The sequence below is a fragment of the Alosa alosa genome, chromosome 24 (assembly GCF_017589495.1).
Source record: "Alosa alosa isolate M-15738 ecotype Scorff River chromosome 24, AALO_Geno_1.1, whole genome shotgun sequence".
Lineage (NCBI taxonomy): Eukaryota > Metazoa > Chordata > Actinopteri > Clupeiformes > Clupeidae > Alosa > Alosa alosa.
The window spans coordinates 12,510,233-12,533,981 of record NC_063212.1 but is presented as its reverse complement, the minus strand read 5'-3'; the positions used below and the strand labels follow the sequence as shown (position 1 = coordinate 12,533,981).

At 41.1% G+C, this 23,749-nt stretch overlaps 1 protein-coding gene and 1 long non-coding RNA gene across 2 annotated transcripts; both read left to right on the top strand.

Moving 5' to 3' along the window:
- Positions 1–921: 921 nt before the first annotated feature.
- Positions 922–3,258, top strand: LOC125289892. The gene is made up of 2 exons (XR_007192711.1): positions 922–1,470; positions 2,812–3,258. It is a non-coding gene; the product is annotated as an uncharacterized LOC125289892 (long non-coding RNA).
- A 3,177-nt stretch (positions 3,259–6,435) lies between these two features.
- Positions 6,436–23,512, top strand: LOC125289883 (macrosialin-like). Its single transcript, XM_048236990.1, is given in 7 exon segments — positions 6,436–6,761; positions 9,640–9,820; positions 9,822–10,107; positions 10,365–10,484; positions 11,671–11,740; positions 21,603–21,776; positions 22,732–23,512. Coding segments are annotated over 7 exon segments (1,020 nt in total). The 5' UTR covers positions 6,436–6,712; the 3' UTR covers positions 22,872–23,512.
- The last annotated feature ends 237 nt before the right edge of the window (positions 23,513–23,749 follow it).

Below are 23,749 nucleotides of genomic sequence, written 5' to 3'. Positions count from 1 at the left end.
CTAAGGAAGCCCCTATTAATTTAAGATTTGATCAATTATGTTTGACTTACTGGGTCAGGTTAAAGGGAAGTTTCAACAACCCTTCTATGTCTGTACTAGATGATTGCTGGGAATACTCAAAAGAAGTCCCATTGGATTTGGTTGGAGCATTACCAGTTTAGTCAATGACTATAGTTTAAGAGACCTCAAGTATGGCCCAGCATTAGCATTAATCTGCATTCCCCCATGGCTACTTCCTGATCCAAAAGTTAATGTTGATTTAATAGCAGAAAAGCATGAACATCCTACCAAACAAAGCTTCACTGATGCCTGTCTAAATTATATGAACAACTATTATGGGTATCTAAGAATATTCACTGATGGTTCTAAAGATCCTAGTGGCAGATGTGGTATTGGTATATATATTCCAGAATTTGATAAGAAATATAAATATAGAACAAGTAATTATTTATCAGTATTTTCTGTTAAAATGACAGCAATAATAACTGCTCTTAGGTGGGTTGAAGAGGTTAAACCTCTTAGATCAGTTATCTACACTGACTCTATGGCAGTACTTCAAAGTTTTATTACAGATAATTCTATGCGTGAATATTGTTAGTCTAGGGTTAGTTATTCAGTTTTGCTGGGTACCAGGGCATTATGGAATTATTGGTAATGAAATTGCAGATAAACTAGCCAAAAAAGCCCTTGAGTCAAATATCATAGAAATTCATACACCATTAGGCAAAGGGGATGCTAAAGCCTTTATTAAAACAGGAATTGCACGTAGATGGCAAGATGAATGGGATTCAGAGAGCAAAGGCAGATACTATCACAATAATCAGAGTAGCATTGGAGGTAAAAGAATTACATCACTAGGTCTTAACAGACAGGAAGAGGTAGTCTTAACCAGATTGAGACTGGGTCATAATGGCCTTAATGCTACCTTATATTTAATGGGCATAAGTAATGGTATATGTTCTGAATGTAAGGTCTTGGAGGATGTCACTCATGTCTTATTTTACTGTAAGAAATATGAGCAATTTAGACAAGTATGGAAAGAGCTTGATGAGGAAAACGACATTCACAATATATTACAGGAACAAGGAATGCAAGGATTAAGAATTAGATATCTCATTAGGTATCTAATTGATTCAGGTATAATTAATAGAGTGTAATTTTTTTTTTTATGATTTGAGATCTCAATTGCCAACGCTCCTTTTACACACTCCTGTGTAGTACCTCAGTAGGTGGCGGTATATAACGAAAGATATGACCCGCCATTAATCGAACGAAGAAGAAGAAGAAGAAGAAGAAGAACAGAGTGGCTACACCAAAGATTGTTTGGCTACACTCCCATAGACTTCCATAGGAAACAATGGCGGCGCTTTTTCCAGGCTACTCCGGCGTTATGCAGAGCTCAAAAGTTCCTAACTTTGACATTCACGGCTTTAGCCCCATCCACTTGCTTTCTGCCTGATATTGTCAGTGGTAAGTAGACGAAAGTACGACGTTTTTTCAATTGACATATGCATTTCCTATACCAACTGCACTAGTAGATACTGGTATTGTTCTTTGAGGATTTTGTGCTGCTTGTTTAACTGATATTTATTGCTTAAATGTTGACCGAAATTTTAAAGCCAAAAGTTAGCCTGCAAACCTTGATGTGGAGAGAGGCTAGCTTAAAGATAATGTTCCTACGTCAATAATGAATTTCAGACAAAACACATTTGGTTAGCCTATTGTAGTAGGGGAACTTTAGATGATAGGTTGGTTGTCAACAGGTTTTTATTATGTTTATAATGCTATATTTTTCAAACCTGATTGCGTTAGCTTACTAGCTTACGTTAGCTAGTCAGCTCATTCACATACATAGTGTTAACGTTAGACATGCTATGAGGGGTAACACGAACTTTATCTTGATAAAATACATTTCATACAGCATGGTAACTCTATATTCAGATGTGCTGGTTATCAATGGGTTTGTGATTAACGCTCTTCAGGTGAAAAATCGAGGAAATTAATGTGGTCTTTAAACCTGATATAGATTAGCTTGCTAGATGGCGAGTTTTATGGCGTTATGAACTGAACCGTGGGCTGAACATGACATGAAGTAGGCTAGTGTCCACGACTTGTGAAAGAGGGGATTTCAGTTATGTATTTCAGGGAAGGCAGTAGGAGCAAAACCTAGACTATTATAAGGTGTTGTTGTTGTTACTGGTGCGTGGCTCTTGTGTCCCTTGCCAGCCCAGTCCTGTGCCACTATCACTGTTCCAAACAGGACAGTGGCACAAGCAGTAGGCGAGTGTGGCACGAGCGTGGTCGTGGGACAGTAGCGTCTGCATAGTAGCCTACAGTAGGAGTTTTTGCTCCAACTGATGATCGGTTTCAGTTAATTTAGTTTTCTGTAATTTTACATTTCGTGTTGGTGTTCTTGGTGTAATAATTTTGATTGCTTTGTCTGCCAAGTAATTTGTCAAATACATAGCGAAGTTTGCATGGAAGAGACTGACGTGACAAGAGGGCATATGCTTTCATTAGGTCAGTGATCTTTGTAAGTAGGACAAATGTCTTTTTTTGGATAACTGAAAAGTGTAGTCAGGTTAATAGGGCATAGATCACTCTGAAAGTAATCCCCAACAAAATTCTTCATGTTGTTATAGTTTTTGTGTGGACTTGTGGCACCCCCAACCAGCCTTGCAAATGTTCGGCTGTGTATGGGTATGTAAAACTTGCTGGAGATGGACTCTTGCTTAGGTTTCTGTGTTACCTGAGTGTTACCTGCTCTGTTCTCTCCCTCTATTCTCCACTGTGCCTGTTCTGCTTATCCAGGACCAAGGATGCAGAGGACCAGAAGGGTGTGCGATATATGACTGGAATGGTCAGATACGATCATTTTTTATGTTTGAGGTCCACACGATGGGGCCCTTACACAAATGGAGTTGTGTTGATCCAGCATCTTCCACACCTTCCATAACACTCCCGACTCCAGCCAAATGTGTTGCATCCTCCTTACCATGTCCATCTTATAGGTGTACAGAGTACACGGAGGGCTAGCCATCCCTTCCACATTGTGTCTTTTGTGTAGTTCACACACAATTGTTGTTCAAACTTTGGAAACTGAAATCTTTTTATTTTTTGGAAACCTAAATGAGTGTCAGACCTCCTTTTTTATGTTGCAGTGTCACCATACCTTTCTCCCAGTCTTTTTTGCATTTGTTCCTGTTCTTGTTTTAAACACACATTGAAAACTTAATAAAAATTCTATTGAAAACCTAACATGTATCGGTCATCCTTTTCATGCTGTAGTCTGTATTTTATTGAAACAGTTGATTGCTTATTGAGTTACAAGTGTGTTATTGAAACAGTGGGTGTCTTGCAGTATTGATCAAACTTTCACATTTAAGTTGTTATTGATTCTTATTTAGCTTATGTGTTTTTGACATGTTTATGGCTAGTCTTAAAATGTTACTACCAGCCACCTTTATACTATTTTTCTAAAAGAGAACAGATTTAATGCATTGATCAAACTTTTAAAATTTAAGCTGTTTGGCTACTGAATGCTATTTATATATTTGATAGACGTTTATTGCTAGTCTTAGGCTACAACGATCAAAGCTGTGTGGTAGATTGGGGGGGGGGGCTATGCATACAAAATGCATAGCCTATGTTTTGACAATGTAAGTAAAGTATATGTAGCGTGATACAGGCAAATGTAGGAATCCAATAACATGTCCAGCAAGGAAACAAACGTTCAATGTTAGAACTACCAACATATTTTAGATCGATGTTGCAGACCAATTATACTCGCAATATGTAATTGACACTATAGGCCTTCTACACTTCAGCGGTTGAGAGTGTTCTAACTGGTAGCATCATCACCTGGTATGGGAACTCCACAGTTAGAGATTGTAGTACTCTGCAGAGAGTAGTGCGCTCAGCTGAACGAACTATAAGAACTCAACTCCCTGCTCTACAAGATATCTATTCCAGAAGAGTACTCCTCAGAGCCCAAAAGATTCTGAAGGACTCTTCTCATCCTAACAATGGATTATTCCTACTGCTGAAATCAAGAAGACGCCTATGTAGTCACAAAGCCAGAACTGAGAGACTCAGGAGAAGTTTTTATCCCCAGGCCATCCGAACTCTGAACTCACACTATACTGACTTTGCACACATTCACTCCTCAGCACTCTCAAACATTTCCCAACTCTGAACTCACACTATACTGACTTTGCACTCATTCCTCCTCAGCACTCATGACCCCCCACACACACACACACACATACACCTACATGACTTTTAGCACTTTTACATCCCTCTCCCTATGCTACAGACCTTTTATTTATTTTCTTATTTCATCACACGTCAAAAAACACACACACACATATCTGACTTTCTCCAACTTTTGCACATCTCCATAGAACTTTTTATTTATTATTTTTGATTTCTCCTCCATCTATCTACCCATGTCCTTGATTGCCTAGCCTTTCTACACCCACCCCATCCCCAACACACACACAAAAAAAAACACACACACTTACATCATCACTGTCATCACCTCACATACATACAGCACACTGCTTGCTACAGTAAGCCTCCTCTACATACTTGCTGCACACTGCCCCCCCCTCCCTACATACACAGCACATTGTCTTCAGGATCTTCTCCAACACACATCCTCTACATACTTACAGCACACTGCCCTCACCTACCCACACACACACCACACACACACACACACACACACACACAGTCACTGCTCCACTCCCCTCACGCCCACACACACATTTTCACTGTCATCACTCACATACATCATACATACAGTACTCTGCTTGCAATAGTAAGTCCCTTCACCATACTTGCAGTACACTCCCTCTCCCCTACATACACAGCACATTATTTCATCAGGAAGCTTCTCCAACTCACACATCCCCAACATACTTACAGCACACTGACCCCCAATACACAGCACATTGTCTCATGAGGAAGCTTCTCCAACACACATATTGCACACTGCCCTCTCCCCACATACACAGCACACTATCCCATCTCCCCTGTCATCCCCCAACACACACACCAAGACCCTGGCAGTTGGGTTAGCCCCCTTGAGCCGTGGATCTGCCCAAGGTTTCTTCCTTGGTAAGGGAGTTTTTCCTTGCCCCTGTTGCTCTTGCGGGCTCCTTGTTGGTGCCCCCCGCCCAATCCCAATCCTCCCCCACCTTTCTTATGCAGCCCTTGCCACTTAATCTACTAACCCCCTTCTACTGTACTTTTTTACCCCCCCTTAAATGCACAAATAGGCAGTAACTATATGCATGTGACAATAAACTTCCTTGTATCCTTGTAATGTAAGCATACTAACACGTAATAACACTCGTTTTTGTTTTGTTGTAGTGTTTCCCGTTCAATAACGCACTTGCTGCTGTCTATCCCATTGAAATAACACTACACGCGAAGAGCTGTTTGGAACTGTTGAAGCGTACGTGAACCACGGCGACTTCAAAGAGTGTCGCAACTCTTTCTATGGCTCTGACAAAGCCTAACGAGAACTAACAAGAGTGCTCAAAATAATCTCCTTGGTTTCCTGCTAAACAAATATCAGTCTTGATTTTTTTTATAGCCTATGGATCCATAAACACAACATATCACGATATGTTCAGTAAACGCTGGAACCAGCCAACCCAAATCCACCAAAACACTGAATGTCCCACGCCTTTAGATGGCGCCAGGTAGGTTACTATCAGGACCGACGCGCTCGCACTCAGAGCACACCATCAGAAGTGGATGACCGGAGATGACCCGCACCTCTCCAAATGGAATGTAACGGCAGAAGTGGCCCGCGTAATAAATTGATTTTGATGGCAACCGAAATTTAAGAGATTGTTTAGGCCTACGATGTCACTGGATGACAAATCTGAATCTGGAAAATAACGAGGCCTACAACGACAGAAATTAAATAGGCCTAGGACTGGTTCATTGCATGATCATAGTAGGTTAATAAATGATAGGGGTAGGCTTAGGCCTACTCAAATTAATTTGTAGATAAATCCTCTAGCCTAGGCTACTAGGCCTACCTTTTGATGGATGGAAAAACTATAGGCCAACAACTCAGCCAAAACCAATAGCCTAACTAAATAGCCCATCGCTTTCAGCTGACATGCATTAGGCTGTAACAGTCTTCATCAGCTTTATGCGAGCAAATGAAAAGGATAAGAGGAAGTAGCCAACGTTTTATTTTAAACCTTTCATTCGTCAGGTTACAATCTCTCCTTCCCCAATACGCACGCACCAGAGTACACAAACCAGAAGAATAAGCACGCTCTGAATCTGAACTTCCTTGTACAATCACATGAACGTTTGACTAATCACGTTTTTCGAGTGTTTCGAGGTAAAAAAAAAAAAAACTAAGTCTGCCTTTATAGTGGTTTGCAATTCTCGCACAACGCAGCCATTTTCAAAAGAGCCCACCTTTAAGAGGCTAAAGAAATCGAAACTTTATTTAAAGTGGAGGACTTTTTTTGTTTAACAGCTACCCCTCTGTGAAGTTTAGCCTGCAGTTGTCCTACCAGTTCCACTTCCTAGATCATGTTTAGTTTCGTTTCTCTCTCTCTCTCTGATCACTGAGCGCAGCTGCTTATTTTCGCAGTCAGTAGCCTACTCATCTCAGTGGAAAAAAGTTGGCATAGCCTACTGTCCGAACGGGTTGTCTCTGTAAGAAGAAATCAGCAAAATGAAGATGGGAATCTTTTTCCTGATTGCCACGTGTGTTTTATCCACAGGTAATGCTGTACATGTAATGTTTAATCAATTTAAGTGATTATTTTTTATGTGTATTATGTGGCTTGTCTACAACTGAGGCCTGAACATAAAGCTGGTCTTGCAGGTCAGCATGACCAGTAGCCTATTTGTAATAACCTGATTTATTCCGTGAATCGCTTGATCGTATTGACTAAGAAACATTCTCAGCAAAAGCTGATTGACAATAACATTACTAACATGTTGATTTATCAGCTATGTGACCGTTGTTTTAGGTTAAGTTAAGTATTAGCCATAGGCTATAGGTCATTAAGTGCCAGGTTGACGTTCAGTCAGTTGGCCTATAGCCTATATTCACAGCTTCTTGATAATGATCTGATAATCAAGATGTAGGCTATTTTTCACGAGTTTAGTGATAATTTAAACATTAACCTTGTCTCATTCAAAGAGGGAAAGCATAATAAAATGCCACTGTTTCCTGTCTTGTTGGATGGATGCCATGTACCTGTTAACAATCCATATGATACGAATATAACTTGTGATAGGCCTACTCAACGAAAATCGAAAGAAGAACTTCACATTAGGCATTGGACAAAGAAAACCTTTTCTGTATACATATGAGACTCATCAAAAGCCTTACACAAACCAGGGCAAACTTGTACAAATACAAAGCAAGCTCAAAGCACCCTAGCATCTTCATTTTTCAAGCACTTTTGCTTACAGCATTTGTCACATTTAGCCACCTCCCTCTTTGTCATCTCCTCACTGCAGAAAAAAAACTGTGAGGTGAAAAAGCAGATCACATGCCTGCTTCCTCATTATGGCGTCATCCTGGGAAGTCCAGTGTGGTTGTGCACCCAGTCTGTTAGTACTGTAGTGCTATTGTTATTACCTTATTATTACAACTGTTATATTTAATTATAATATAGGCCTAAACCCTTAACAACATGAAACAATACAGGACAATAAAGAGACTGAAAGGAAGCGAGTGGGAGAGAGAAGGGGGTGGAGTGTTCTCAGGCCTCAGGAAATTACCCAGTTCGCACTCAAACCTGGGTTGCTGTGGGCACTTGGACCAGAATGTGTTATACCTATTGTTATTATTGTTGTTGTCAGTCTTTGATGCTTGTCTCCATTGCATTATACATTTAGAAATATCTCACCTTTACGGGATTAGATCCTTATGATAAAAAGAAGAAATAGGCTATACGATCAGCCATAATCCATCTTGAAGGAAAAAACTTTTTTTATGTTCATCTTTTTCTCAAGGTCACCGAGTAATGTTAGTACGAGACAAAATAAATAAATAAATAAATAAAAGCATCACACTGCCTCCGCCAGCTTTCCTTTCTTCCATAGTGCATCCTGATGCCGTGTCCTCATCAAATAAGTGACACACACGCACCCAGCCATCCACATGATGTAAAATAAAACGTCATCCATCAGATGAAGCCACCTTCTTCATTTGCTAAGTGGTCCAGGTCTGATGTCCACATGCCCACTGTAGACCAGTGGACAGCATTGGGCACGCTGGTTGGTCTGCGGCCATACACAACAAACGGTGAAGTACTGTGTGTTCTGACACCATTCTACCAGAACCTGCATTAACTTTTTCAGCAGTGTGAGCTACAGTAGCTCTCCGGTCAAGCCTCCACTCCCCACACGCCTTGGTCACCCATGACCCTGCCGGCAGTTCACCTTTTTTCCTTCCATAGACCATTTTTGGTAGGTTCTGACCACAGACCATGAGTCCCACAGGTTTTGGAGTGTAGGAGATGCTCAGACATCTAGTCATCACAATTTGGCCCTTTTCAAAGTCGCTCACATCCTTATCCTTGCTCATTTTTCCTGCTTCCAAGACATCAATGGACTATATGCCACAGATGGATTTTTAGGTAGCTCATATATTTCCGATGGAGCATCTGCTATGTTGTAACGACACAGTTTTCCTTTCACTTTTACACATGCATAAATCCTTTAGCATCTTAATATGCTCATCTACACAGTGCAACACCCAACCGGATCAATGTAAACAGGTACACCAAAATACAGCTGACGTTCCACTGGAGATATATGTGCTGGCTGAAAAGCTTTCCAGGAAGAGCCTGGCATATAGGCAGTATAAGGCCTCCGCACGAAAGTGCCGACATGACTGCGGCACACTCCACTTTCATCACTGGATTAGATAGATTCCACTGTTTTAAGTACAACCCCACACACCAGCGTCAAACTTTGCCGCTGCCGCTGTGCCGATACATTTCTACCTCTGTCGGTGCCTCTCAATAAAATCCATTGTTTATTGAATGCTTACCAGACAAAAAATTCAAAATGTGCATGGCAAGTGACAGTGGCGCCTTTATGTGCGAGTGCTGTAGAGGACAAATTGTTAGGTGACATTGTAACAAGATGATAAATGCCATTCACTTTGCTTAATGTCGCTCTGAAAGTGATCCCCAACAATATTGCATGTTGTTCATCTTCATGTTGTTACCGTTACAGTATGCGATGTGAACGTTGTCTTTCATTTTAGTTAGTATAATATTTAAAACTTTTTACCGTTATCGTTATACTAATGCTGTTTTCCAATTGTCTCGTAGAGTGGTTACTCTGAATGACCTCAAATCTGAGTAAAAACAGAGTTGAATGCCTTCCGGTTGTTAACAAGTCATAAGAACAAAATGTTACTGTTTGTTAGCAATTGTCTGTTGTTAGTGATTGTTAACATATATAGTAATACCAGTTTGTAACAAAACATTAGGCCTACTTAGTATTTTATGCAAACGTTGTAGCAACATATCGACTTAGTAGGCCTACAACTGGAATGTACCATTATCGTTCCAAGTGCAAACAGCCCTTTATTGTTTTCCTTCCTATTAATTTGTCTATAATTTCTTAATGCAGCAATCACATCAGCCCAAGAGAGCGACAAAGACAAGCCATCGGCAAGCCTTCAGCCCCCAGCCATGTTTACTGATCTCCCTGCTCCCACAGCCACCAAACCTACCGTGACCACCAAACCCACAACCACCACTAAACCCACCACAACCACCAAACCCACAACTACCACCAAACCCACAACTACCACCAACTACCACCAAACCCACAACTACCACCAAACCCACAACTACCACCAAACCCACAACTACCACAACTACCACCAAACCCACAACTACCACCAAACCCACAACTACCACAACTACCACCAAACCCACAACTACCACCAAACACACCACAACCATCAAACCCACCCCTGTGCCAGGCCCAACTCCTTCCACTAACATCACTATGGGCAACTTCACCTATTTAGAAGGAAACACACTTTACGTCATGGCCCAGATGATACTTCAGGTCAAAGTGAATGACAGCAAGGTAATATGGTTTTGCTTGGTTCTGAGAGTTGTATTATGTCTATCCTACAGTGATGATTGTATAGGACAATGTGTTTTTGCAAAATTGGCGGAACCCACATATGTGAGGTTGAGGTCAAACAGTAATTTTAAGCCGATGTAATAACCCTTAACTTGCTCTGTTGCACCATGTAAAACTGATGTGTAATATAATGTATGGGTTTCTTAAGCATGCCTTTGACAGACTTTTGATTTATTTTATTGACATGTTCCTGTCAGACTCGAGGAACGTTCATTGTCCAACCAAATATGACAAAAACAAGTGGTGTGATTAAAAAGGACTCTGTGAGCTTCACCCTCACCTTTAAGGAGGGCACTATTACGTTTAACTTCCAAAGGGTAAGCAGTTGTATATTCCAAAATCAATGTATACTGTAAGTACATGTGAGTTATTAGTTAATTTAAAGACTTGTAAATATTTTAAGATTTAACATTTTAAGACAAATGTTACAGCTAATTTCCACTTGTGAATTGAATAACATAATTACAGTATTTTGTATTTAAAATGTATTTACAGAATTTTATTGATTACAGGAGATTACATAAATACAGATTTGTTATCTTAAGAAATGTATACCACAATAATGGTTGTTTAGAGTATTCAATTCCTAACTGTACGTCCATAATGAAACAAGGTGTGTTCCCTTTAAACTGATTGGAGAAACAATGGAAGAAAGCTTTCTCACATTACAGACAAATGAAGAAGTTGCTTGATAAAAACACAAGGATGTTTTCATTATATATTTTAGTGCAGAGTGCTAGACACTTTCAAGAGTAAGGACTCAGAAAAAGGAAAAAAGAAACATCTCAAGTGTATGCCTATCAAACAAAGATAAATTAAAAAAACTCAAAACATTAATTACAGTACAGTAATCTAGGTCATTCATTACAGGCATTTACAGTAATTTCCCAACTATTAGCCGTGGTTTATACATTGATTTTGCTAAATGTCTTCAGCTATGAGTTTAATACACGGGGGCAGTTAATATAGTATTAATACTGTATGTTTTCTTCAACTTCATAAAAGCATAAAAAACTCCTGTGGTTTATACACAATATAGCTAATACACAGGAAATTGCTGTAGTTTAACTGTAAGGAAGAATATTATGTCACCTCTGCCCCCCCTCCCCAAATGTTACAGCTGGCCCTAGAGGTAGGCCTACTGCGAAGTGTTGACAAAGAATAGCATACTGTCACATTAAGTTTTTAAGTTAATTAAGAAATTTGTATGAAATTGTATCATTTCAGTTTTACAGTCAATTGGGTTTCACAGTATTTCTTGTAAGTACTTTAATAAACCAAAGGCTCAGTAAGGGTGGTTTACTTCAGCACAGCCCTGAGGTTATATTTTTTTATTGCTTGTATATTGCTTGTGTTTGTCTAGGCATAGTGCCAGTATGTTCTACGCAGGTAGTTACAGTAGTCATTGAAATAAATTGTACCTATAACCACTCAGTGACCATCCACTTTGGCAGCACAGTTTAAGTTAAAAGCCCTGAAAGTTTTCTTCATGTTTTTGAACAGAACACAACCTCAAAGACTGTCTATGTCAACTCTTTGCATCTGAACATGACCTACGCTTTCACAGCAGGAGGTAAGCTTACTGAATCCATTTGCATTTTCAGTGTTTACCAATGGTCATTGTTGGACTTTGGACTTATCTGGTCACTGGCTTGGAGTTAGGTGTATTTATTATTGCAGATATCACACAGTGGTAGACATGTTTTGCAGATTGAGTAAATAATGATAGTCACAATAGTGTTACTCCCCTGTAAGACCACTGTCAGAACATGACACAGCATACCAGTAACAGATCAGCTCATGGCACCAAATGCTGTGAAGTACTGAGCTGAGTTGAGTCGTGTGGCGACCTGTAAAGTAAGCTGAACCAGCATCTTTTAATTGGTGTAGGGGCCTATTGCACAAAACTAGGATAAGGGATTAAGCTGGGATATCCTGTAATATCCTTGGATTATGGCTATACGATCAGCCATAATCCATCTTGAAGGAAAAAACTTTTTTTATGTTCATCTTTTCTCAAGGTCAAGGAGTAATGTTAGTACGAGACAAAATAAATAAATAAATAAATAAAAGCATCACACTGCCTCCGCCAGCTTTCCTTTCTTCCATAGTGCATCCTGATGCCGTGTCCTCATCAAATAAGTGACACACACGCACCCAGCCATCCACATGATGTAAAATAAAACGTCATCCATCAGATGAAGCCACCTTCTTCATTTGCTAAGTGGTCCAGGTCTGATGTCCACATGCCCACTGTAGACCAGTGGACAGCATTGGGCAGCATTGGGCACGCTGGTTGGTTCTGACACCATTCTACCAGAACCTGCATTAACTTTTTCAGCAGTGTGAGCTACAGTAGCTCTCCGGTCAAGCCTTCACTCCCCACACGCCTTGGTCACCCATGACCCTGCCGGCAGTTCACCTTTTTTCCTTCCATAGACCATTTTTGGTAGGTTCTGACCACAGACCATGAGTCCCACAGGTTTTGGAGTGTAGGAGATGCTCAGACATCTAGTCATCACAATTTGGCCCTTTTCAAAGTCGCTCACATCCTTATCCTTGCTCATTTTTCCTGCTTCCAAGACATCAATGGACTATATGCCACAGATGGATTTTTAGGTAGCTCATATATTTCCGATGGAGCATCTGCTATGTTGTAACGACACAGTTTTCCTTTCACTTTTACACATGCATAAATCCTTTAGCATCTTAATATGCTCATCCACACAGTGCAACACCCAACCGGATCAATGTAAACAGGTACACCAAAATACAGCTGACGTTCCACTGGAGATATATGATATATGACCCCGCCACCGATCACAGATTCACTGATTCACCATGGCAACTAGAGGGGCTTCATTGCTTCTTCTACGGTGTGAAGTAGGTAGCGATAGCCGTTTCACCACAGCAACAAACAGCAACACCTCTGTTTAGGAGAATATTGCAACTAGTGCCGCGACCACCACGCGCAAAATGGTTAGGCACTCGCGTGACGTCACATTGTCGCATGACAGGTCGGGAATGGCGAGTATGTAAAAGTTATTTAATGATCACAAACGTTTAAATAATGACAGTGGGTCTAGGTATATGTGATAACAATGTGTAGTGGGCAGTGGAATAACTATTGGTTTCCATTTGTGGTGACTGCTGACTGAGATAAGGGATGAGATTAAATAGATCCTGGAACTTAGCCTGGTCTGGAGCAGGCTAGCTCCACAGAATAAATCGCCATGGTAACTTATACCATAACATATCCTGCTGCCCCCTATCCCGCTTTTGTGCAACTGGATCACGGATAAATTAAGCCAGGATAACCAAGATATCCCGGCTTAATCCCTTATCCTAGTTTTGTGCAATAGGCCCCAGGTCTGGAAGTTTTTTTGTTGTTGTTTTTTTATTATTATTATTTTCTCTGAGTCATCACATTTGGTGAAATCAATTGAATTTGACATTACCACAAACTTAGCCAGTGACAAACGACAACATACAACCAATGTTTTTTTTTTTTTTTCATTTTCAAATATGCATGGTTGTTACTGTCTAACAAAGGAGTAGAATAATATATAATTATATGTATATGATACATTTCATATGCATTACTGAAACCAAGGCAAAAAGATGGCTGATGTGTGGTTAGTGAGTTAATGAGTATTCGTAAAAACACTTTTTGGTGGAGTATCTTCCTTGAGATACTGTTTCCATTGGAACCTTGCAATACATTCTAAAAATTCCTCTGCATACACAAACAAACCTGCTTCTTGAAGAAGAACTTTTTTTTTTTAAATAATGCTCATAGGAAAAACAAAATATGTTGATCAACTAAAACCAGGCCCAAGACAAACAAAAGAATGAGAGAGAGAGGAAAAAACAGTACAACAGGGCTAGCTGAATGTTATCCTGGATCTGGAACCTTTCTGTCGTTCAGTATCATCAGAGAGGGTTGAAGCGGGCGGATCAAGGATCTTTGATATCTCTGTTGATAAGGAAGTGTGTAGAGGCTAAACACACCCCAACATTCTAAAGTTGGTTGGCTGCAATCTTTAGAATGTTCAGAAAACCAACTTGTCCAGTAACTGAAAATAATTACTTTTGGACAAACTCAAACAACTCCATTCAACAAAGAAGACAAACAAACAGCACGGCAGTACACACTGAGCCAGCTGTTGGTGTTTGTTGTACTGTAGTTTGTTGGCATTTGTTGGGGCAGTGTGCAAGCACCTTAAGCGCTGCTGGCAATAGAGCAATGGAAAAGCATGCTCAACATGCCCAACACCCTCTGAAAAAAGTCAACTGGGTGCTGGATCCTTTCTGTAGCATAATGAATATATAGAAAAAAGGACAGCACTCACAGTTCCTTTGAATAATAGCAACAACGGAGTAAATGCATTTTGATATCAGTTATACAATGACAAATGAATTTGAATTTGAACATAGGTGAAAATGTGATGTTGAAACGGCAATCCAAATCTTTGAATTTTGAATGGAAAAAACATTATAATGGAAGAATTTAGCATAGATTGTAAAAAAGTATCCTACTCTAGTTTAGATCATCATCGTTTGGCAACTTGTGAAAGACCTTGTGACAGCACGGAAAGACGGCTGACAGGAGGAAATAGACCCCGCCGGGGCTACAATGGGTTAGCAGCTCATTGTGGCAGTAGCCCAGGCTTCACTAAGCTATGGGCTGCACCCTACTAAGCTACAGTACAACATAATGAAAAAATACCCCTAGAGTCAGCGAGAGCAGGGGCGGAAGATGACTCACTTGTGATAGACATGATTACTGACCCTGGAACGAATTTGATTACGAGTAAGGAAAACATATTTGTGGAAGCCACTAGTTCAGAGAAAACTGAGAAAAAGCTGCAGATGTGTGTGTGTGTGGGTGGCAGAAGGTTACAAGTCTAAAGGGCCTGAAAATTCATCAAGGGAAAAATAAGTGCTTGGTAGAGGGAACACAGGGTCCCCGTATTGATAGCTATTTCTTAAGAAGTGCATCAAGTCAGTCGGTTGAAGTTCAGCGACAGGAAGAAACCCACAGTTCGCAGGACATCAGTACCCCTGTTGTTGAGGAAAGTTCTAGCACTGAGGCAGAAAGAGAGGCCAGTCGGCCAAGGAGGGAGAAGATTAATGGTCATAGGCCTGGGGTTAGATGGCCAGGTGCAGCAGAATGTAGAATGTGGGAAGATGTTAATAGTGATTTGGTCAGTATCCTGGGTCAGCTCAAGGGGACGGCTGAAAGCAAATTAGAGAAAATGGCTATGGTAAGGAAAGATTTGGGACTATTGAGATAAGGACAAAACGGCAACAACCAGCAGGAGATAGATAAACTTATCAAGGAGAGGAGGCAGCTTAAGAAGCAGTGGAGAAAAGCTACAGATGATGAGAAGGAAGGTATTGACTGTCTACAGGCAGATGTGAGGGAGCGGTTGGCAGTGCTAAGAAGAGCTGAAAATATTAGGAAAAATAGGAAGAAGAAATCACAAGCTCGACTAGCATTCTATAAAGACCCATTTAAGTTTGTTAAGTCTTTATTAAGTAATGCAGAAGAGTGGTAGTCTTTGGAACCTAAGCAGAAGCTTGAGGAGTATTTAGAGGGAGTGCACAAAGATAGGGAGAGGTTCAGAGAGATGGTACTTCCTGCGGATATCCCACCTATTGGTGAATTAAGTAGCCAATGCAACGATAGTCCACCAAGGTGGAAAGAGGTGCAAGAAGTAATAAAACGTGCAAGGGCCTCTTCAGCCCCGGGACCTAATGGAGTGCCCTACCGGTTGTATAAGAGTGCACCAGATGTTTTAAGATTTCTATGGCAATTAATGAAGATAGTTTGGAAAAAGCAGAGTATTCCCAAGGCTTGGCGGAGGGCTGGGGGAATATTTATTCCCAAAGAAAAGGACGCAGTGGAGATTAATCAATTCAGGCCAATTAGTCTACTGAATGTTGAAGGGAAGGTTTTCTTCAGTGTGGTGGCACGGAGACTGACAAATTACCTTGAAAGGAATAAATTAATTGATACCACGGTGCAAAAAGCTGGAATTCCTGGCTTTTCCGGGTGCTTAGAGCATACCAGCATGATTTGGCACCAAATTCAATTAGCAAAGCGTGAGAAGAGAGACCTGCACGTTGTGTTCTTGGATTTGGCTAATGCTTTTGGGTCTGTGCCGCATAGTCTGTTGTGGGAGGCCTTTGATTATTTCAGAATCCCAGGTAGCATTAAAAGCCTAGTAAAAGCATACTTTCTGGATATTCAATTATGTTTTACTACAGCAGATTACACCACAGGGTGGCAACAACTTGAGACAGGAATCATGGCCGGATGTACCATCTCCCCACTTGCTTTTACAATGGCAATGGAGGTCATCATTAGGGCCTCAAAATGGGTAGTGGGTGGGGAGAAGTTGCAGGGGAGGGCCACGCCTCCCCGATTAGGGCTTTCATGGGACGACATGACAACCTTGGCGCCAACGTTCCATGCACCAACAGGTTGCTGGATAAGTTAAATAGTAATCTGCAATGGGCCAGAATGAAGGTGAAGCCAAGTAAGTCTAGGAGTCTCTCAATTGTTAAGGGGAAGGTAATAGATAAGAAGTTTGCTATAAATAAGGAGGTGATTCCCACAGTTCTGGAGAAACCAGTGAAGAGTCTGGGAAGGTGGTATGATGCAAGCCAAAATCACAGGTTGAAGACTTGAGACAGGTCACTAGGTATTGCAAAAATTGACAAGTCAGGGCTGCCAGGTAAACTCAAGCTGTGGTGTTTGCAGTTTGGTTTGTTGCCTCGGCTAATGTGGCCATTGACAGTTTATGAAGTTCCTCTGTCAAAGGTAGAGAGGTTGGAAAAAAATTATCAACTCCTTGGAGTCCCACGCTGCTTAAGCAGTGTAGCCTTGTATGGGAAGGGTATTGTAGAGTTGCCAATATCTAGTCTGACAGAGGAATTTAAGTGTGCTAAGGCAAGATTGGACCCAGTGGTGAGGAAAGTTGCACCCACAGTTAATGCAGGGAGGAAGTGGAACCCAGAGCAGGCAGTTAAGCAAGCTCAATCAGCATTGAAGCATAGGGATATAATGGGCCATGTGCAGCACGGGCGGGGGGGTCTAGGGGTGGGTGTAAGTAAACCCTTGTGGAGTAAGGCTTCTGCAGGAGAAAAGAGGAAAATGGTAGTGGAGGAAATGCATAGACAGGAGGAGGCTGTAAGATGTACTAAGGCAGTGTCGCAGGCAAAACAAGGGCAGTGGGTGAACTGGGAAGGGGTGGAAAAAAGACGGATTAAATGGAAAGATCTATGGGGCATGGAAGCTGGTAAGATCAGATTTATGTTAGGTGCTACATATGATGTGCTCCCATCTCCCAAGTCAATGGTTTGGTGAGGATGATAAATGGTTTGGTGAGGATGATAAATGCATACTTTGCTCGTGTGTGGGCAGTCTCCACCATATCCTATCAGGGTGCAAGGTAAGTCTCACCCAGGGGCGGTATACGTGGCGTCATAACCAGGTATTGAAATGTGTGGCAGCGACAATAGAGGATAAAAGGAGAGAAGTCAATTCATTAGCAGCTAGTAAAGGGGTAAGGCAAATTAACTTTGTACGTCAGGGGGATAAACCTTGTTCCGCAAAGGCCAGGTGTAAAACCGGCCAGTTGAAAAATGGGGCGGACTGGGAAATGAAGGTTGATCTTGGCCAGCAGATGGCGGTACCTCCACATATAGTGAGTACTAAGCTACGACCCGACGTAATTCTATGGTCGGATTCAGAGAAGATAGTTTACTTCATTGAACTCACTGTTCCTTGGGAAGATAGAGTGGATGTGCCAATGAGCTGAAGAGAGCTAAATACACTGAAATAGCAGAGGAGGCAGCTAAGCGAGGTTAGAGTGCACGATTAAGGCCTATTGAAATCGGTGCACGTGGGTTTGTGGCCAGATCTGCTATTGGCTTGCTGTCTGAATTGGGCATTTGTGGTCGAAGTCTAAGGCAGGTGGTTAGTAACATGTTTTTAGCAGCAGAACGTGCAAGCGAATGGTTGTGGGTAAGGAGAAGTGACCCTTCCTGGGGCGCAAGCTAAGGTAAGCTAACTGGCTCATTTGTTTTGTGTTTGTGATGGACTGTGCCTAGGTTGATGGTACTTGGCTAAGGTTTTTTTTATGGTTTATGGTTCAGTCCGCATCAACGGGACAGACCAACCTAGCCAACTTAGACCATGCCTAGGTTGGTTAAGGGTATTTGGATGTTTGTTGTGGTAATATGGTGGCAGCATGGGGCGTTTGTGATGGGGCCTAAGCTAACTGGCTAAGCTAACTGGCTAATTTGTTTTGTGTTTGTGATGGGCTGTGCCTAGGTTGATGGTTGGTTGGCCAGGGTTTTTATGGCTATCGTTCAGTCCACATCAACGGGACGGACCAACCTAATAACCTTGACCATGCCTGGGCTGGTTAAGAGTATTTTGGGTATTGGATATTTCAATGTGGTAATATGGTGGCAGCATGGAGGGGAGTGTCTCCAGGACGCTGGTTTCACTGTTAAGCCTTCATGAGGTGTTGTGGGCCTAACTTAACGAAACATTGGTGAATGAGGGTGCCCACTTGATAACCTCAATGACATGCCGCATACTATATACTGCTGTTGGATGGGCCATTTGTATTGTGTTTGTGACCATTTGTTGGCGGATTTGTGGGTAGTGTACTTTTTATAGTTAAACTTGAGCAGGGGCTTCTGAATGTGTTTTTACCTTGGATTTTAACATCTAATCATGTGTATTAATGTAATACACAAAACAATTGATAATGCACAAACAAACAATATCAAAGATTAAAGTTTAAATGGTTAAAGTAAACACTAGGTCTAATTCAAGACTCTTTTCCTCAGTGGTCATGTTGGTGGAATGAGTTGCCCAGTGCTCTCTGTTCCTGTGGTAGTTTTGGGTCGTTTAAGAGGGGTCTAAAGACATTCCTGTTCAATATGCACTTAGTTCTTTAAGCACTTCTTATGCGTTATGGTTTGTATAATATTGTTTCATTTCCATTAGGCTGTTGATTAATTTGACATTATTATTGGGGGCCAAGCAGCGAAGCTGCGAAGGCACCCATTGAGTTACTAGCTTTTCCTATTATTACACTTCTGCCATTGGAGTCTATGGCAGCCCATAGAACGCCTGGCTAAAAAGTGCAGATTTTTTGGCAGAAAGTTTCGGGCCGAAAATTGAACCGCTGGGTCTAAAGTTATGAAATTTGGCACTTTGATTCAACACTGTCCCATCATCACTCTCACCAATTTCCAGAATTCTATGCCCAACACTCTAGCGCCACCACTGGGTCGAACCTGGATTGCATTCACGCATGTGACCATTGAACGGTGCGTCCGATTTTCACATATCAGGCACCATTGGAATCCCTGGGCCGACCTAAGTTCAATGACCCCTATTACATCACTTTCCGCCATATTGGACCTCCGCCATATTGGATTTAGTCCAAACTCTACGAAAAGTTTCAGCGGTCAGAAATTTCATCCGATTTTCACGGAACTTGGCGTAGATGATCTTCTGCCCGAGCCGCACAAAAGATACTTGTCAGATTTTTCAATTTCATTTTTGTTTGCCCGTGACAGCCAATCAAATATGGCGATGAAGCCGCCAAACAGAAAGTGGACTAACATCTCCGTGGTACCTTGAGTTAACATAACAAAACTCGATACCATTAGTCAGGACACTGTCCCAATCCCTCACAGCAATTTTTATGCATATACATTGAACAGTCTAGCGCCACCACCAGTTCAATGCTGGACATGCGTTCATGCGCGTGATCCTTGACTCTTTTGTCTGATTTTCACAATTGAGATAGCATCTGAATCCTTGGACCATCCCGAGTTCATCAACTCCTATCCAGTCACTTTCCGCCATATTGGACCTCCGCCATATTGGATTTAGTCCAAACTCTACGAAAAGTTTCAGCAGTTACAAATTTCATCCGATTTTCACGGAACTTGGCGGAGATGATCTTCTGCCCGAGCCGCACAAACGATACTTGCCAGATTTTTCAATTTCAATTTTATTTGCCCGTGATAGCCAATCACACATGGCTATGATGCCACCTAACAGGAAGTGAGCTAACATCTCAGCTACGCTTTAATGTATGAAGTCCAAACTTGGTACAGGGACTTGGTATCTGATTGTGAGGACGCACTAGGAAATTGGCATCATTTGGCCTCTATAGGGGGCGCTGCAATACAGGAAGTGAGCCTGTATCTCAGCAATGCTTTGATGTACAAAGTCCAAACTTGGTATAAGGACCTGTTACCATATTGTGATGACGCACTAGGAAATTGGCATCATTTGGCCTCTATATCTCAGCAACACTTTGATGTATGAAGTCCAGACTTGGTACAGGGACTTGGTATCTGATTGTGATGACTCAATAGGAAATTGGCATCATTTGGCCTCTTTAGGGGGCATTAAAGTCCAAATTTAATACAGAGACAAAGTAGCTGATTGTGAGGACATGCAAGGAAAGTGGTCTCATTTGGCCTCTAGGGGTGCTGTAATACACAAATTGAGCTCACATCTCAGCAACTCTTTGGTGTATGAAGTCCAGGGACATGGTAGCTGATTGTGAGAACGCACAAGGACATTGGTGTAATTTTCGCCTCTAGGGGCACTATAACAAAGTAAATGAGCTTATTTCTCAGCCGTTCTTTATCCAATTGCAATCAAACTTGCTGTTAGTGTTTGCTCATGCAATGGCAACCACATTGCTGCTTGCAGCTATATTTTATTATTGATATTCTCTGTATATATATATATTGATATTCACTGTATTTGTGTGTCGCTTTGGACAAAGGCGTCTGCAAAATCCCATAACCATAACCATAACCATAAAGTTATCCTGCTAGTTAGCTTATCTATTAGCTCTGTGCCTGCACAGCACTTAAAGTTTATTAGGTGTACCATGTGTATTGTCTATCCAAACACTGTGACTATCCAAACTGTGCTCTTGTAGATCACGTGGTTACCCCAAGGTCATGGACTCAATACCCAGGGATCACATGAACACACATCAAAAACACATAAGTTTAACAATAATGCAGGCTGTTTGGTCAAATTATTAGTAGTGATACTGGTATGAATTCAATTACATTATCATTGCCATCATATTCCCACAACGTATATCTTAATGAGGTCATAAAATTGCATATCTTATGGATGAAAATATTTACATGTTAAAAAGTCTGTGATTTAAACCACCAATGACTTTCTTTAATAAGAAGTAATTATCACTTGAATTAAATGTTTTAGGCTTTCCCTATTTAATCTGTCTGGTTGGCTTTCGTCATTCTAAACTCCACCCCACTTCTCTAAAACCTCTCTAACTATGAGCAGTAAGTAACTGACTGACTGTTGCTACACACAAATGAGCTATTGCATCATGCTTTTGCAGGTAAGAAGACTTACATTGCCAAGAATGAATCACTGGATCTCTTCAAGGCAGCCATTGGCCACTCCTACTCCTGTAAGAACGAGTCCATCTCCCTTGGTAATGAGATATACTTGGAAGTGACCCAAGATCGAGTCCAGGCCTTCAACTTCACTGCGACTAACCAGTTTGGCCAGAGTGAGTATTATGAGACTGCAACAGCAAAACATGTTGTCACTTCTACACTTAGCAAAGGCAATCCAACAAATGCAAGATGCCTATTTGGCCTTTAACAAAATGAGAAGCAAACACAATTGTTTGAACTGAAATGCCTGTGATATGTCTACTGTGTTAACCAAATCAGTTGTATGTAGCCTCTAAAAGGTGAAATGAACAGTAAGAGACCAGGGGCCTCATTTAAACTGAGCGTAGATTCTATCCTAAAACATTGTATTGCGAATGCCCAAACCTTGCAATCTGCGTACACACGAAAATATTCTGATTTATAAAATCGTGCAGCGCAGGCGGCTGCTTATAAATACCAACCTGCATTGAATTGTGTGTGCTTGCACAATCGTCATACTCCTCCCATTGTCGTCCCACAATATCCCATAAAAGGTCAATGCAAAACGATTCATGAATATTCTAACATTTATACCGATCATTTTATTGGCTATCATTGAAATGATGGAGACGTCACATCAATCTGGAGAAGGAAGTCAAAGTTGTCTAACAGCGACAAGTATGACATTTTACAAGTGTACCTATGTGAAATAAGTACCGACTGACATTTCTGTGTTAAAATAAGGTGAGCGTATCGATGCTTGAACGGTGCGTTTTAATAGAATCACTCATCTATAAGACTTAAGAAAAAGATTGTATGGCCTCTTATTAAATTCATTCCGCACAGTTCAGCCCAGTTCATGCAACTTTTTTTGTGCGTAGCAGCCTTTATAAATGAGGCCCCAGATGTTTTTTTCAAGCACATTCAACTCATATAATTACAACAGGTGTTGGCAGATAAGACAATAATTATGTACATTCACAATGGACACTGCAGCATTCACTGTGTTGACCCATTGCTTATGGAAATACAGACAAGGTTAAGCGAACAGAGGTAATTGTGTTCACGGTACTTGTCCTTCTGTGACAGTGGACCTCTGCAAGGCCGACCAGCCTGACTACACTGTTGCCATTGCTGTGGGCATTGTGCTTCTCATCCTCATCGTTATCGTGATCCTCGCGTACATCTGCAGCCGCCGGCGCAGGTCCGATGGCTACCAGTCCCTGTGAGGAACACATAAGGGCACAGGATGCCAACCACCTCCGTCCGTGGAGGATCAGTCATCCTTTCATCTCACCTGTAATGTTCCCTCTGCGTCTCGATGTGGAAGCCATATTTTGTAATCGACAGTTTACAGCTTCAATTCTTTGTGCACTGTGTTATTAACCTATGTCTGTAGGATGCTATTGTGTGAAGTGGTGTTGAGTGAAGGTTACTATCCTCATAAAGCACTGATTTTTTTGTTGTTGATTTGGCTTCTTCAGCTAGGTAAAGTATTAATGGAAAAGAGATGTCTGTCGCTCACATTATACTAAGGGAATCAAAATAGGTATATGCCACAATTTATTGTAAAACTTAAACAAAATAGTATTTCAGAACAAATCAATATGTTTTACTGATTCAGTTAGCCTAATCAAAGGGAATGCATAATTGGGAGTAACAAAAAAAGGTTGTTGCACAGATTTAAAGTTTTAGTCTTTGTAAGGTTATTTAAAGGCAGTCCTCAACTATTATGAAAATGAAGGGAATATATGCATTGTATATTGTAAACAGCTACACACTGGGAAATATTTTCATTGTATGTTTTTAAGAAGCATTTGCATTTTTGTTAAAATAAAGAGCGACTGACTTTACCAAACGGGAACGTTTTTAAAAAAAAAAAAACTTGTTTTAACTGTCTGCTTTATAACTGTTATAACTTTATGTCTGAATGAACACATGGACACTGTGGATGCTGAAAAAGTTCATTCTTGAGCAAGTATCCCTGGCTGCAGTGTGCAGATCGGTGCTAGGAGGAGCTCAGTTCAACTTGGGGGACAAAAAAAGGGGTGTCGTTTTTGGAAATAGGAACACGAAATGGAGGGTAAAATCATGTTTTTTCTTAGAA